Raw genomic sequence first — 15,821 nt, forward strand, 5'->3', positions numbered from 1 at the left:
AGACTTCATTTTTACTAAATGTAATGGTAGTTTCACTTCTTTAGTGAGAATTAAAAATCATAGTGCCAAGATTTTTGTTAATACAGTGACATTTCATGTTAGTGCAACGACTACATTTCATGTTACTAAATATAAATATTTGTTTTCAGTTTGTTCGTGGCAGTACCTTCAAAGAAATCCCCGTAACTGTCTACAGTAAGTACATAATGAATATTTGTCACATATACGTGGCAAGATGTAAAAAAAAAAAACAAAACCAATAATTTTCTTTGTGTTTACTGAGATGATTGATAATCTGGTATTTAGAATTCCAAACAATGGCAAATCTCATCCCACTTGAAACAGGGCTTGCAGTCTGGAGGAGACCTTTCAGCCTTGACTATACTCTTCAATCCAATGAACCACTTCTTCACTCACAGCTTGATACAATTGCTAGCATGGCAAAGATGCAAGGGAGAAAGTCATACAAACATATAGGGGAGAGATAGCTAACATGCATTCCAGAGCTATCTGAAAATTGAAATGTGTGGAAATAGAAATAATATTGTTGAAACATTTCTAGCTCATTCCACTCTCAAGACCTCAGCTATCTAAGGACAGACTGTCAGAGAATTGTAACATTTATGGGCTGGTGGTTCAAAATACTCTCCCCATTCAAAATTGGATGAAGGAACAAAAACATTGTCAGGTGATAAACCTAGAGTTTCTAGATTCCAAGGTTTCTTTTATTCCTGATTCTACCAGATTATCAAAATTAAACCTCTACTTCTTAACCATGGTAAAGGTATTTCATTTGCATAAATGTTAACTCATAGTATTTCTTATTCAGTGTGGTTTTTTCTTTCTTTATCTTTTCCTCTTTTCCACTGCAGCTTTCAAAGCAGAAATTCTTTTTCATTTTGTTTTGACTCTACAGTTCAACACTCAAAACATATCGGTAGCTAAAGCATTGCTCCTATTTGTACATTTATCTTGGCTAGAATTGTTCTATTTTATACTGTGAGCATCCTGTTATTTCATTAAGAAAATTTTCCTTAAGATTTACATCAGATATGGAAAAGGCATAAAGATGATGTAAGGAGCAAAACAAAATGTCTGCTGCTCTTCCTGATTTCAAGTATGTGATAATGACATGGACAATCCCAGCATCAGGCCAGATCAGCACTGTTTCAAAGATTTAGTTGGAAATAGTTATACTTCCACATGGTTTAAATTCCAGTCTGGAAGTATACAGTCTTGTTAAAGATATATTTTATAAAAAATCAAAAAACATTATGAGCTCTATTCATCAGAAATGCTATGTCATCTTCCTCCATAAAAACGTATGTCTGCACTACATTTCCCTACTTTATCCATGAGCGGTTCACCACTTTCTCTACATATCAATGCACTATTTTGCTTACAATAACCTAAAATATTATAATTCCTTTATTTTCCTCTACTTACATTGGATACCTACTCACAGAGAATAATCTACATTTTATGAAATTATGCAAGTCTAATGAATCTTGCCTACCTACTCACAGCTCTTGAAAGAGCTCTGAGATTTACATTCTGATGTGAAATGTTTCTTTAACTCCTCTCTGACGTGTATGCTGTTACTTGGAAGCATAGTTCAGATAGAGGTTGAGACTAATTAAACCAAAGATTAAACCAAAGATTCCATTTTCATGTTCCTTTATTGATCTGTCTCTAAAATTTCTTTGTCTCTCTAGTATATGTTGCCAAATATATGACATTTGAGGTGGAGAGGAATAAAATCAGTATTTAATCCTCATCCTCTGACCTGTCAAAACTATTTAAGTCTTCAGAAAAGCAAAACTGAAACAGAACTAGGAATCAAATAAATATTCTAAACTTCAAGTTCCTTAACATGAAGTGAAAATTTAAGCTAAAGCTAATTAACCCATTCTGATAGTAGCAGCAGAGACCTTTATGGATTTGACCTTCATGGAAAGGTTTCTCTGTGGCCAGACCACCTGTGGAATGGATAACTGGACACACTGATCTGACATATTTCAGTTTCATAATTTGAGATCTCAACATGTTAAATCTGAAATAACTGAGTCACAATTAAGCCCTGGAATCCATATTAATTCAAAGAGTTGACACAGATACACATTTCAAACACCTGAAGTGAAAATGTGACAGAAATCCAAACGTGCTAATATCTTGCCTCTAGTGTGTCAACACAATCTGTTATAACTGCACAGACAGCTTTAGTTCCTTATCTAATGACTCCATCTTTTAAGGCTCTAATTAGAAAAGATAAAACATCAGTAACTCTGGTAACTGACTCCAGAGGCACACTTCCAGTTAATCTATGCAACCAAAAGCTGACCAAATGGTTGGCTACTATTTTAAATATATTTTGCACATAATTATTTCAGTTGGGTGGATGACATACATTCAAAATACATAGCTTTCAGTATAAAAATGATGATGATGATGAAAATTATAGTCATTTTAGCCTATAACAAATTTTTAAATACAAGATCATATCATATTTGTTGCATAGAGCTCATGGCTGGCTGACTGAAAAAATCCATTTTTAAGTATTCTGAACTAATTTATTTTTGTATTTTCCTTTCTATGTCACTGTCATCAAATGCATGAAAAATATTTCAAGTCTTTTTCTTTCAATGTCTTCTTCTAATTGAGAAAGAACCCAACAACGCAATTTAAGATATTATGAATTGTATGAAATTAATCATGTTTATTTGTCTTTGTTGCTATGCAGCCAGTATTTTCAAGAAGTACAAAAGAAGGTAAAGAGCTTTAGTGCTGCAGTTCAAAATTGTAGATTTCTAGGTAGAATTCCTCACATATAAAGTATATATTTCACTGGAACAAATCAAAGTCACTGGACTTCAGAGTTCATCTGGACATGAGAAGATACTAGATAATTACTATGAATTATTTCCTGTATGTGACTGCCTGAACATATTACCACATCTGATACCTCAGTACCCAACAAAGACCAAAGGGGAAAAAAAGACAATTTCATTTCAGGTTGTTTTTACGTAAGCATCATTTATGTTCCACTTTCTATACTTTCAGCAACTAAAATTATAACCAAAGTTGTGGAACCAAAAATTAAAGTGATTGAAGGCAGTCTTCAGCCTATTATCAAAACAGAAGGTAAAAATCAATGTATACATGGTTCCTTAAAAATCCATGTAATAGACTGATTTCTATGAATGTATCTACATTCTTTTTGAAACTAACATGCTAAATATTTCCATATCGATGGCATGCTCATTTAACAGCAGAATGCGGAATGCAAGTTTATGTAGAAGAGTAGATGTGCATTCCTAATACCTTCAGTACATTTGCTTGTATTTTATTTCATTTGAACTTAATTTGCCTTTGCATTAGCACTAGTACCCAGATACTCACTAAACAAATTCTGAGCTTTCTTCCCTGCACCTGGACTCTTTCAGAGAGTGTACTCTTTATAGCTGTGTTTCCAGTCTCCCCCATATCAATCTCTTTTATACTGTTGCAAGGTGTTCCAAAAAAGTGCACACATTTTTTTATTCAACAAAATCTGAGACCACAGAAGCTGTATATTGAAGAAAACTTTTAAAATGTACATCCACACATGATATACTTTTTAATTAAACCACTAGGAACAGAGGAAATAAGAAGTTGGTGCAATGAATCAAACCTTAGAATCCTTACTTCCAGCCTTGAATGTGTGTGTATATTTTACATATTCTTATATATAGTATTATATATTCTTATATGTATACATATATAATACATTAAATAGGCATATATACTTATTTCCTGATGTTTTGTACTAGAATATTAAATCAGGTCACTTTTCTCTCTATCCCTACTGTCTGTGTTAGCCAATTCAAATATTTCCAATGCCCTCTTCATTTCATGTGTTTTAATAACTTCCAAAGGATCAGATGTTAAGAATTTTTATGTTCAAGTCTAGCCATCTTAATGTGGTGACTGGTCACAGAAAAAAGACCAGGTTATCTTTTCATTATCCTGAAAGAATAGAACCAGTCTTCAGAAAAAAGAATAGATTATGTCATTAGTCAAATATTAAGAAAACTGTTACTGTAATTATCTTTGATTTGGGAATTTCTTCTCATTTTATGAATTGAGATGGCAACTTCCTGAATACTTTTGACTCCTCTAAAAGTGAGTCATTACTTAAAGCTTAGACATTGGAAGTATGTATGTTAAAGTGTATTTCCTAGTAGTTATCTATATTTTTATACATTCTTAAAACTTAAAGTTGAGGTATTTGAAATTTGTGCTTTAGAAAAAAAAATACTGTGCCTACTGTCATTTGAGCATTTGATTGCTCTTGTATAGTGATGAAGAAAACTTGGGGACTTCCCTGGATGTTCAGTGATAAGGACTCAATGTTTTCATTGTGGTGGCCCAGACTTCATCCCTGTTTGGAGAATTAAGATCCTGAAAGCCATGTAGCATGGCCAAAAAAATAAAGTTAAAATAAATAAAATGAGGTTGTTTAAAGATAGAGAGAATTTGGTGCTTTAAGAAGTTAAATCACAGAAATTTTTGTTTAGAAAATATTTCTTGATAATTTTAATGAAAAAATAAAATGGTCCTTAATTTTAAAATTCTTGTACAATTTTTTAAAAATAAAATTCCCTAAAATTGTGTATAATCACTTGCACACATCTTTTTCAGTAGAAATCATTCAGATGCACTATTTTTATTTTCCAAGATTCATCTCTTTTCTTTCAAGCTTCTTCTTTCAACCCATCTACCTTCCCAATCTTTGTGAACAGGATTCTACTGTATTACTGTTTCTTCCATTAGGAACACAATGGAGCATCAGCTCTACTTGGGTTCCTCCTACGAAGGGAACTAAGATGAAAAATGGGATCATGTCACCTGTGCATTAACACTCTTCAGTTAAAAAATTTGGAAATTTGACTTTGTAAAACATAATGAGGGAGACAAATATTAATACTTGCCTTGGCAGCCATCTATAATTGTGTCATCCTAGGATTGTTATTGGCATTTCCTTCTCACTGTTTAAACTTTTGCTGTTTCATTGGTAACTCTTGAATTCTTACTACATATATTAGACTCCAATTTAGGATGTTTCTTACAAAAGGTACTTAACCAAATTTTAGAATTAGGAATAAATCAACTGAAATTCAATTCAATAAATACTTATTGTACTCCTCCTGTGCTGGGTATTTTCCTAGGTGCCCGCCAGAGTAAATATGAAAAAAAAATTTTTTTATTTTTTTTTATTTTTTATTTATTTATTTATTTATTTTATTTATAAATTTATTTATTTTACTTGGGGGCTAATTACTTTACAATAAAAAATTTTTTTTTGGTAGTAAATTCCTGCCTTCATAGAACTTAAGGGTGGAGGATGTTTCTCAAATGCTAGTTGAGGCTCTTCTAAAGAAATATTGTATTAACTCACTTCCTGCTCTTAAACTCTTTAGCTGTTCTTTCCCTTTGAAGTTTCCACACCTTAAAAACTTGGCCTTATGTTTTGATACTCAATGTCCCTTGATCCCATAGATCAAATATTATGGTGTGAAATACTTATTGTTTGAACCAGCTGTACTCTTGTTTTCATTATTTTAGATCTTCTTAGACTATTTAATTCTGGGTAATGGTGTACATTGACAATTTCTGGACAAACAAATAAACCTTCTCAAAGATAAGGAAATACAGTTCCATTCAACTGTTAAAGGGTGTTACTGTATGAGTTAAATGTACTGAACTTCTCATCTAAGAACTTCTCATCTAATTACCATGTAGTAATGTAGTAATCAGCTTTCTAACATTCAAAATGATTTTCTCTCGGAGCAAAATCATTTTGCAAGTCAAATGTAACACAACTTTTGCATTTGAAGGACTATTTAACTATTAATTAGTAAATATTTGCAGCATTCACATAGAGAAGGTAAGTACTCCCATTTTCCCATAAAACCTGAAATTCGAATCTTAAAGGTAGGCATAAAGTTGGGCTTTTTTGATGTTCAGTTATGCCCATTAGATAAAAAAACATAAGATACTGAGTAGTTAAAAATTAAATTTAAAATGTAATAATAAAAGCGAGTAATCAACATATCAGTATGGTAAAGTAAGATCTACACTAGCTATCATTAGAGCAACTGAAATTTGTACATACTGTGTGATTCACAAAATATAGTCATATATAACATTTTGTGTGATCAGAATATATAACTATGAATAAATAGATCAATTAAACATTAGTTTAAATGCTAAAGCTGATGAAATTCATTTTAGTAGCACATTAATAGACCTAGGAGTCATTTGTTCTCCTAAATTCAACTCAATCTGAAGACAACGGGAACTGTTTAAAACCGATTTCATAAAACCTGAAAGTACTTTGACATTTGAGCAACACCAATGTTGAAATAAATTTCCTGTTCTGGTAAATTTAAAGGACTGCATTAACATGATAATTTGTCTCCTAAAATGATGCCTCAGGACTCACAATACCAAAGGTCAAAATTGAAGGTGAACCTGAATTCAGACTGATTAAAGAAGGTGAAACGGTAACTGAAGTGATCCATGGAGGTGCGTTCTGTTTCCTGTAGCCTACTTAGGATCACTGTGAACATTTTGAAACTGTGCTGGTTTAAATATATTGAATATCTGATGTGTTCTCTTGACTTTTATACACTTTGGTGGAAAGCTTTTATTAGTTATGGATTCTTATTAGCCAATCAATTAAAATATAGTTTACCTTTTAATGGATCTAGTTGGAATCGATTTTACCATTAAATCACCAGGTCCAACAAAACCGTCCTTACTCTGCATATGCAAGGATGATTATGAATATAATGAAAACAATCACATCAATACCAGATAACATGTTGGTCTCAGAAGAAAGAACGAACATTCTATAACACTAATAAGCCACAGCTAGGACTTATCATAAGGTTCCCATTCTAATGATGTGTAATTCCTTGTATTCTCCCTAAATGCTCATTCCACAGTCAGGAGACAAGTATGACATGGAGTGTTAGCTTGACAGTTGGCTCTCTCCTTTACCCAAGATTCAGGACATGACTACTAGCTTTTAGACCTCTATTATCTGAATTTATTTGAGATACGTTCTCCAAATGATTATGATTGATTTTTGAATGGTATTACTGTGAGAAAAACATTTAATCATTAAAATGTCTAGCTTATGGCCATTTAGACACCATACAAGGATAAATCAAATGCATTTTTCTTCCCCAATTTAGAGCCAATTATTAAAAAATACACAAAGATCATTGATGGAGTGCCTGTGGAAATAACCGAAAAAGAGACAAGGGAAGAACGAATCATTACAGGTAGTCTTTAATTCAATACTATAGAACTCTGTGTGTGTGTGTGTGTGTGTGTGTGTGTGTGTGTGTGTGTGCGCGCATGCACACTCAATGCAACCCTATGAACTGTAGCCTGCCAGGCTCCTCTGTCCATGGGATGCTCCAGGCAACTATGCCTGGATTACAAAGAGCAAATCACATTTAATCCTAAAATATCTCTATAAGAATAATTAAAGAGGCTTAAGTCATTTACATGGTGGTTACTGAAGTTATTCATTTCTTTTTTGGTAGAAATAATACTAACTCTAAATATATAATCGATGTTTTCTCCTGAATTGGAAATTTGGGAGAAAATCTGTAAGCATGTGTTTTTACTATGAATACACATATATATTATATAATACATTATCTTCACTTTGCTATTTATTAATGAGTTACTAAATCCCAAAAGAAAAACCATTCCCTCCTTCAAATTTTCCATTAATCTTAAGGTGTACACACCAAAATATATGCAAGTCAGTATAAAACAATTTATAAATAATTTCAGTAAACCTCTGTATCAGTCTCCCACCAAAGAATTAGCATAGAATTCTGAATTCAGCTATTTTATAAGTATTTGTCTAAACAAGCAGTCAGCAACTATGGCCCATGCCATCTTTTAATACTTATGTAAATAAAGTTTTATTGGAACATGATGTGACCATTCATTTATACAATGTCTATGGCTATTTTCACACTATAAGAGCAAAGTTGAATAGTTGCAACACCAACCATATGACTCATAAAGTCTAAATTACTCACTATCTGACCGTTACAGAGGAAGGGTGCCTATCCTTGTTTCAGGTCTTTTGTAAACTGTCTTTCCTTTAGGTCCTGAAATAAAATACACTAGGATTTCAACTACAGGCGGAGAAACAGAAGAAACTCTGAAGAAACTGTTGCAAGAAGGTCAGTATGTGTAGAAAAATAGCAATGTGACTTTTCTTAAGCTATCTATTTATATCAAATTCTAAAATAATCTTTGAGGCCTTTTACATTTTCTACTCTATCTCACACCTTTGTTCTAGTTCCATACCAACACAAGAAAAAAATTCAAAGATAGGGAATGAAACTCAGATGATAGTCATATTGATGGTTTTGTTCTATATTTGTTATATACTGTTTAACAACTTTGTAAGAAAATTGGCTTATCAAAAAATAGCACAAAAAAACAAGAAAGAACCAAGTGTTGGTCTGGAATTTATTGTTTGGCAGATGCCATTATGTATCGCATCAAATCTCCAGCCTTTTGATTACATAAACCAATTTCTGCTATAAACATGTATCCTCTCAGAGGTCACCAAGGTCACCAAATTCATTGAAGGTGGTGATGATCATTTATTTGAAGATGAAGAAATTAAAAGACTGCTTCAGGGAGGTTAGTAAAAGGGAAACAACTAACCCACTTAACAGGTTCTGATAACTGAGTTCTTCAGCTTTTTAAAGACTGAGCATTCAGGTTTGTTTGTTTTTCAATTAGGTTAAAAAACAGCATCATGTCTGTCTTAACAGATTGATTGGGTCAATGGTGGTTTAAGTAAGAGCTATAAAGAAAGAATTACTAGTTTAAACAGTCTTTAAAAAGTTCAGTGGGGAGCAATGAATATTTTTTTGCTCTGATACAGACAACTGTAAGGATATTCTTAGTATGTGAAAGAGGGATGCTTTTAAAATTGGTAATTATTAAAAGAAGCCCAAATTGAAATAATTTTTATATTTTAAAAAATGTATTCACTGCCCCCACAACCATAATAAAAGGCATGTTTATGAATTTTTTTAAGTGCATAGAACTAGCAAAAAAAATTGCATTTAGCAATTTTATTTTCCAAAACTACATTCTCAGGAATGGGTTATATGTTTCTTCTAACAGTTCAAGTGATAATCTATACCTGGAGCTGTAAATTATTTTGCATATGAAATTAATTTTAATCTTTAAAATATGGAATGTTCTCTGTCTATGGCATTAAAAGGACCTACTTTTAAAAGGAAAGAAGAAAAAGAATTCAAAATCTTACACAAACTCTCAATGGTAATTACTCAAAGAAGTGTGACTAAACTAATTTCTAATTCATTTTATTAACCAAAAAAGTACTTAAGAAATTGTTTTAGAGAAACAAGAATTTAAACTATCTAGAAAAATCAAATATGTTCTTTGAAATATACTGTGAATTAAGAAACACAACTTAAATTTAGTGTTTATCCAAAGTATGGTTCCCATTAGCTTTTATGCTTAAAATTTTAAAAATTATAGTACTATGTCCAAGAAGTTGTAATTTCTTCTGGGACTGTATATATTTTTAGCAATTACTGTTTTCTTATTCTTTATTTTTACATAGGCAGAATCTCTTACATAATATTGATACTGTTCAGCAATAGTAAAAATAAATAATTTTTTTGAACCAGTGATTGAATTTCCCCTCAATAGAAAAATATGTGTCTGAAAAATATAAGACTTCCTTTCAGACTGCTGGGAGTATATGACACTCCCAAAGCCACAGTAGAACCAGTTTCCTATAAGCTGTAATACAAAATTTACTCATCTACATCTAAATGCTTAGCACTCTACTAGGAAAAGGTAGGGATTTGAGTGAAGAAATGCAGACATTATGAAAATTAAGCTGAATTCTTTTTTTTTCAGTCCTTGCCATAGTAAGCAGCTTTGTAGAATGGCAGTGCTTTTTAGAGAATGAACCAACTAGTAGCTGCACTTGTATATATTGCTTTAATTCATTTAGACTTAAATTTCAGGTAAGTATGTTTTCCTCCCCTTCAATACGCCCCTGTTATTAAGTCCATTATAAACAACAAACTGAGTTTTGAAGAATAACTTCGGCCAAAAGAAGATAATACCTGTTACAAGAATAAGATATTCCAATTTTAATCAATAGAAATAGAATCCTTCTTTAATTCTGGTTTCTGTTCATCCCAGAGGTTGATTCCTTTACCTTCCAGTGTTTGGTTTCGCTACATACTTATAAAGCATTCATTTTGTCAATGTCACAACATAAATTCTTTAATAGTTTTTTAAAAAGACGTTATATGTTATATTGGAGTATAGCCAGTTAACAAAGTTGCGGTAGTTACAGATGCATACACAGCAGAGCTGTGCCATAAATATACATGGCTGAGCCATACATATACATGCATCCATTCTCCCCCAGATTCCCCTCCCATCCAGGCTGCCACATAACACTGAGCAGAGTTCCATGTGCTATACAGCAGGTCCTTGCCACAGCATAAATTTTTTTTATTAATTTATTTATTTTAGTTGGAGGCTAATTACTTTACAATATTGTGGTCGTTTTTGCCATACATTGATATGAATCAGGCATGGATTTACAGCTTAAATTTTCATCAAAACATTTCCAAGATTCTTTTCTCATAAGGAAGACAATATAAGTGGTATAGTTGCTAATACCTGGACATTAACTGGACATTCTAGTTTTCTTTTTGCAGCTCTGTAAAACCATTGGATCAACACCGAGTAACAAGTGTCCTCTTGTCTAGATCCCAAGAAACACCAATGAAGCTGGTGTGAATAAAGATTATCCCATGCAAGATAGGCTTTTTTTTTTTCTTTCAGAGTATTGATAATTGATCTATAGCTAAATTATGGTCTTCATCTCAAAGCTTGTAGTTTTCTATCTGAACTGCTCATTTTGTGGTACATACAGTACATTCTGATGAATTGAATGTATTCCTCAATCATTTAGGTCATGCTTATAAACTTGGCTAAATGGTCAATTGGGTATTAATATTATGATTTGTTATTGAAACACTTCATACCCCTTAACGAAAAATTCTTCTCAAAAATGTGTACAGTTGTTCACTCTTATCTTAGATAGAACTACATTTACTGAAACTACTGAAGTAATTAAGGGAAAACAGCAAAAGAGTAGGCTATGGAGAAAGGAACAATAAAAAGCTGTTTGAGAGGTTTTGATAAATCTGCCAATATAACATTTGAAGATTTATGGCCTCTGTACAGAACAGAGGATCAGGCCCTAGGTCTGGCTTCCAATCTGGGCTCCCACTTGAACTTAAGTAAACTGATGTGTTTCTGCCTTGTTTTCTTAATCTGGGAAGTGGCAATGGTAATGTTACCTACATATAAATGAACCAATATATGAACAGCACTTGGAATAATGTTCACTGCATAATAATAATGTTCACTTCATAATAATAATGTTCTCAGTGATGTTAGCTACTATCAGGATTATGGTCAATTCACATTAATATGGTCAACAAAGTAATATTTTATGCTCTACTTTAAATTTACAAAGTCATAGCTATGTAAAAATACAACAATCTTGCAGATAATTGGATGGAAACACTTTGTGTGTTTAAGGGAACACGGTGGAGAGGGGCATTTTCGTGGGATCATTCCAATGACTGGTTTACCTTAACACTTTTGCTTCTCTAAACACAACATACAAGTGTCATTCAGTTTGAAATGGTAGAGAGCCACTCAGAGAAAATCTGATTTTCTGCATTTTAATTAAGCTTTTCTTCAAGAGATATTTGTTTGCCACAGTGAATATTTCTTATTTTGATTTTGTCATAGACAAATAGTAATAAATTAACAAGTTAGTTAATTAGATGTGGATTAATCAGATGCTGCCAAATTTATAAAAGAAAATTGAGTGTAAGTGCTTGTTTTCAAAAGTAATGTTGAAATCTTGTTTTAAGTTGCATGATAAGTGCTCTTTGGAATTTAATAAGTCCATTTTATACAATGATTTCCATCTTTTCTTGACAATATGTTAGAAGCCATTTTTTTTGTGACCAAATAAACCTGAGGTTAAGGGAAATATATCAGTTGGAGCATAGTCTGTAATTCAGACTTTTCTATCTCACCTGAACTCTCCCCCACTATCCAGTCTGAGGAGGTTTTCCATAGTTCTGCATTTTATTATAGTATTAATATATATGATAAATGGCTGTGTATCTTATATCCAGGCAGAATAAAAAGACATGTTGGAAATGTGCTATGTAGACAGAAACAGAATTCTTCAGAAAATGTGCCTTTTATTAAAAGGATGAAAAAGTCATGTAAGTCACTTACTCCATGCAAAAATGGAACACCATCTGGGGCTCCACGTACCATAATAAAACAATATGTTTTGTAAAAATAGTAAACATTCATTATGATATAAGGAAAACAAATGTCTGTTGCCAATGCCAAAGTCTCACTACTCCAGGAGAAAATCTACATGTTTAAGTGATGTTTACTTAAAACTTTACACTTTTCTGCTAAACTGTGTTTTCCTGTCTCATGTTAGCTATAATTTCAAAGTATTTTTAACTACAACTGTTTAATTTCAGACACACCTGTGAGAAAGATACAAGCCAACAAAAGAGTTCAAGGTAAATATATTGATTATGATAATTTGCATAAGTGGCACACCTGTTACATTAAGACAAAACAGAGTATTTTAATATACTTTATTTTGAGCAAAGTATTTTGATGATATGAATCAGAAAATAAATCTTTCATATCACTCACTATTAATAAAATGTAAGAAAGGCAAACATTAAAGCAAAGAAAATTATACTCATGTAAACTGTTAAATATATTGAACCATTGTGGTAGACTAAAGTAGAATTAATGCGAAAAGAAATCCTTGAGTACCAAAGTTGAGTAGAAGTAAGTTGCAGGTACACCCGAACTCTGTGAAACTATTATTTAAGATGAGGCTACAGTTTGAGACAAGAATAAATTCAAAGCTACATATACTGTACACTTATAGGAAATGATTAATATATCTATGCACAAAATGTTGATATAATGTGTAGGTTATATACATGTATATATCACCAATGCATTATAACTTTCTTTATGAGTTCATTTATGTGCATTTTCTCATCTTCCACTTAGGATACCTTATATTCTGGTACAATCAAATATCAGAGATTTCCTTTGTGGAACTTAGAATTACATACTAATAGTCAAAAGAAATTGCAAGGCTTATAAATGCATTATAGGCATATCTGATTTTAACCTAATCCAATATAGACATTTGAAACTAAAGACTCAATTGTACAAATAATTTTTAACTGAAAACTTTATCATGGATTTCTTTTAAACAAGCAAAATCACCCAAATTTTCTAAGGAAATAAAGCATAACTTTATTATATTCATATACCTTTGATCAAAAGATGACTTGGTTTCATCATAAATAGAATATTATTAAGAAAACATAATTTAACATTTATTATAATAAGAAATAATAGTCTTTTATAGATATAATTATTCATAAAATGGGTCTTTGCTGATGGCTCAGTGATAAAGAATCTGCCTGCAACAGCGGAGACACAGGTTCGATCCCTGGGGCAAGAAGACCCCTGGAGGGGGCATGGCAACCCCCTCCGGTGTTCGTGTGGAGAATCCCATGGGCAGAGGAGTCTGGCGCGCTACAGTCCACGGGGTCACAAAGAGGTGGACATGACTGAAGCCACTGAGCATGCACCCGTACACCTGAGTAAAATAGCATATCCTTAAACACTACAGTTTCATCCCATTTACAATCTATATTCTCTGCCTTCTTCCTAATCAGGATCTAGAAGACGATCAAGGGAAGATCGTCGTCAGTGAACATCCGGACACCAGACAACAAAGTTTATACAACTCTAAACCAATAACCTGGTCTTAAAGGAAAAATATGAAAGCCACTTTGATGTGAAGAAATGAGCCAAGACAAAAGAGCAATTGTTGAACAATTCTGAATGCAATAATATTTTTTTTTCCTGAATGAGAAACATGAGGGAGATTGTGGGTTTAGCCTCCTGTGGGATAGAATCTGAGGGAAACATAAGACCTTACAGACTTCTACATCTTGACATGAAGAGTTCTAGCTGACTTTGGAATCCATGAGAGAAAATCCTTGTCACTGGATTCATTACAATTCAAATCTCCGAGTTGTGACCTGTTATCCCATTGAGAAGATTGAACCTTGAATTTACATATGGAGAGATAAAATGCATGCAAGGAGTTACCTCTCCATGGGAAATGGATAAATAAAAATGGGTGCTCAGTATTAAAAACTGACAAAACCAAAACTTTTACATCAAAAAGCTTTGCACATTTCTAATAAAATCTGGGTTTACTGGCAAATTATGTTATTTCTACAACTAATTTTGTGCTCTTGAAATGTTTGTCTTATGCTTCTTGCAATACATATTTTTTTATCTCAAACATTTCAATAAATCCATTTTTCAGGTATAAAGACAGTTATTTCAAATGGGTAACTCAAAAAAACTCAAGGTTTAAGTTAATAAGAGATTTGGACTTGGAAACAGGACTTTATACCTCTTTTTTTTATATATAACAAATACTCATTAAAGGAAATTGAATTAATTTAGTGTTTTTTGAATTTTTAAAACTATTATGATACATAAATAATCGTTACACAATGAAGCAATAATTAAATATCAACTGAGTATATAATATAACCCCTGAACTGTGCTAAGTTGTGAGGATTCAAAAGAGGAATGAGACAACTACTGTTTTCAAAGGGCAAAAGGACAAACCAGTAACCCACAATGTACCATGGGCTGTTAGAGAATAATAAACAACACTACAGGAGCACAGACACTTCAATTAGTTATTCCCAGGCTTAGGCTAACTTAGAAGGAGCCAAAGAGTTGCCTTTAATGAAGATTTGAAGTAACATAAGTGTCCATTTCATGACAAAGGAGAACAAGAAAACTGTTTGCTGAGAATGATAAAGAGATCTGTTTGATCTACTTAGATCTCAACAAATGTCATCCTTATCTTGGGCCAGAGATAAGAGCAGGTAGGGATCACAATCCATACTGCTGAGAAACCAACTTGTCACAGCTTGATAAATTATACCAGGTGTTGAAAGTTAGCAATCAAAAGACTGTAAAACTGAGGAAAACCAAAACCAAGTTTTCTCTTAGGTCAGAGGCTCAGTACTAGAGTACCACTAAAGGACCTGGAGAGATCTGAGGTAGCTGAAAAGCTTTGGTTCTTTGAGCAGCAGTTGAGGTAAGGAAGTGAGGTGTTAAGTTCTAATGGTGCCACTGACTGAGGAATTGCTAGATAGCATGGGTTTTCCAGAATGCTTTCTAGTTTAGATAGTTGTGAGATTTATGCCCAGCACTTAAGGGCCCTTGCCAAGAAATAAAATGTCCTACCAACTCAGTACTCGGAGAGACATCTTTGGACTTTGATTTCAGCTGAACAGACCATTGCCATGACTTAACCAAAATGATTCAAAGGAGGTGGTTATGTAAAGTGGCGCTGGTGGAATATACTAAACTAATATCAAAATGGCTGTTCTAACCAGATAGCATATTGTTAATAACCTTCTGGAAGATCACAGGTTGATTGCATAGAAAGAACAAAGAGTACATGGATTCATTCATTTCACTCCCTTCAGGGTTTGCTTTTGATAAAGAGCTGAGTATTGCAGAGTTTAACTTTGAACATGGTCATCATAGACAGTAGA

At 32.7% G+C, this 15,821-nt stretch overlaps 1 protein-coding gene across 11 annotated transcripts in view; it reads left to right on the forward strand.

Annotated features, from left to right (window-relative positions):
• POSTN (periostin) overlaps positions 1–14,704 on the forward strand; it is a 35,343-nt gene extending 20,639 nt beyond the window's left edge. For 2 of the 11 annotated variants that reach the window (XM_081551792.1, XM_081551797.1), the window contains 6 exons: positions 150–195; positions 6,478–6,567; positions 7,242–7,331; positions 8,178–8,255; positions 12,672–12,713; positions 13,905–14,704. In XM_081551792.1, the coding sequence (XP_081407918.1) occupies positions 150–195; positions 6,478–6,567; positions 7,242–7,331; positions 8,178–8,255; positions 12,672–12,713; positions 13,905–13,942 (384 nt within the window). In that variant the 3' untranslated portion in view covers positions 13,943–14,704. Of the gene's footprint in view, positions 1–149; positions 196–3,060; positions 3,142–6,477; positions 6,568–7,241; positions 7,332–8,177; positions 8,256–8,640; positions 8,725–12,671; positions 12,714–13,904 lie in introns of all 11 variants that reach the window. The other 9 variants (XM_081551787.1, XM_081551790.1, XM_081551791.1 and 6 more) reach the window with 9 other exon arrangements.
• Positions 14,705–15,821: the final 1,117 nt, after the last annotated feature.

Source organism: Giraffa tippelskirchi, chromosome 12 (assembly GCF_054371585.1).
Source record: "Giraffa tippelskirchi isolate mGirTip1 chromosome 12, T2T-mGirTip1v1.2.pri, whole genome shotgun sequence".
Lineage (NCBI taxonomy): Eukaryota > Metazoa > Chordata > Mammalia > Artiodactyla > Giraffidae > Giraffa > Giraffa tippelskirchi.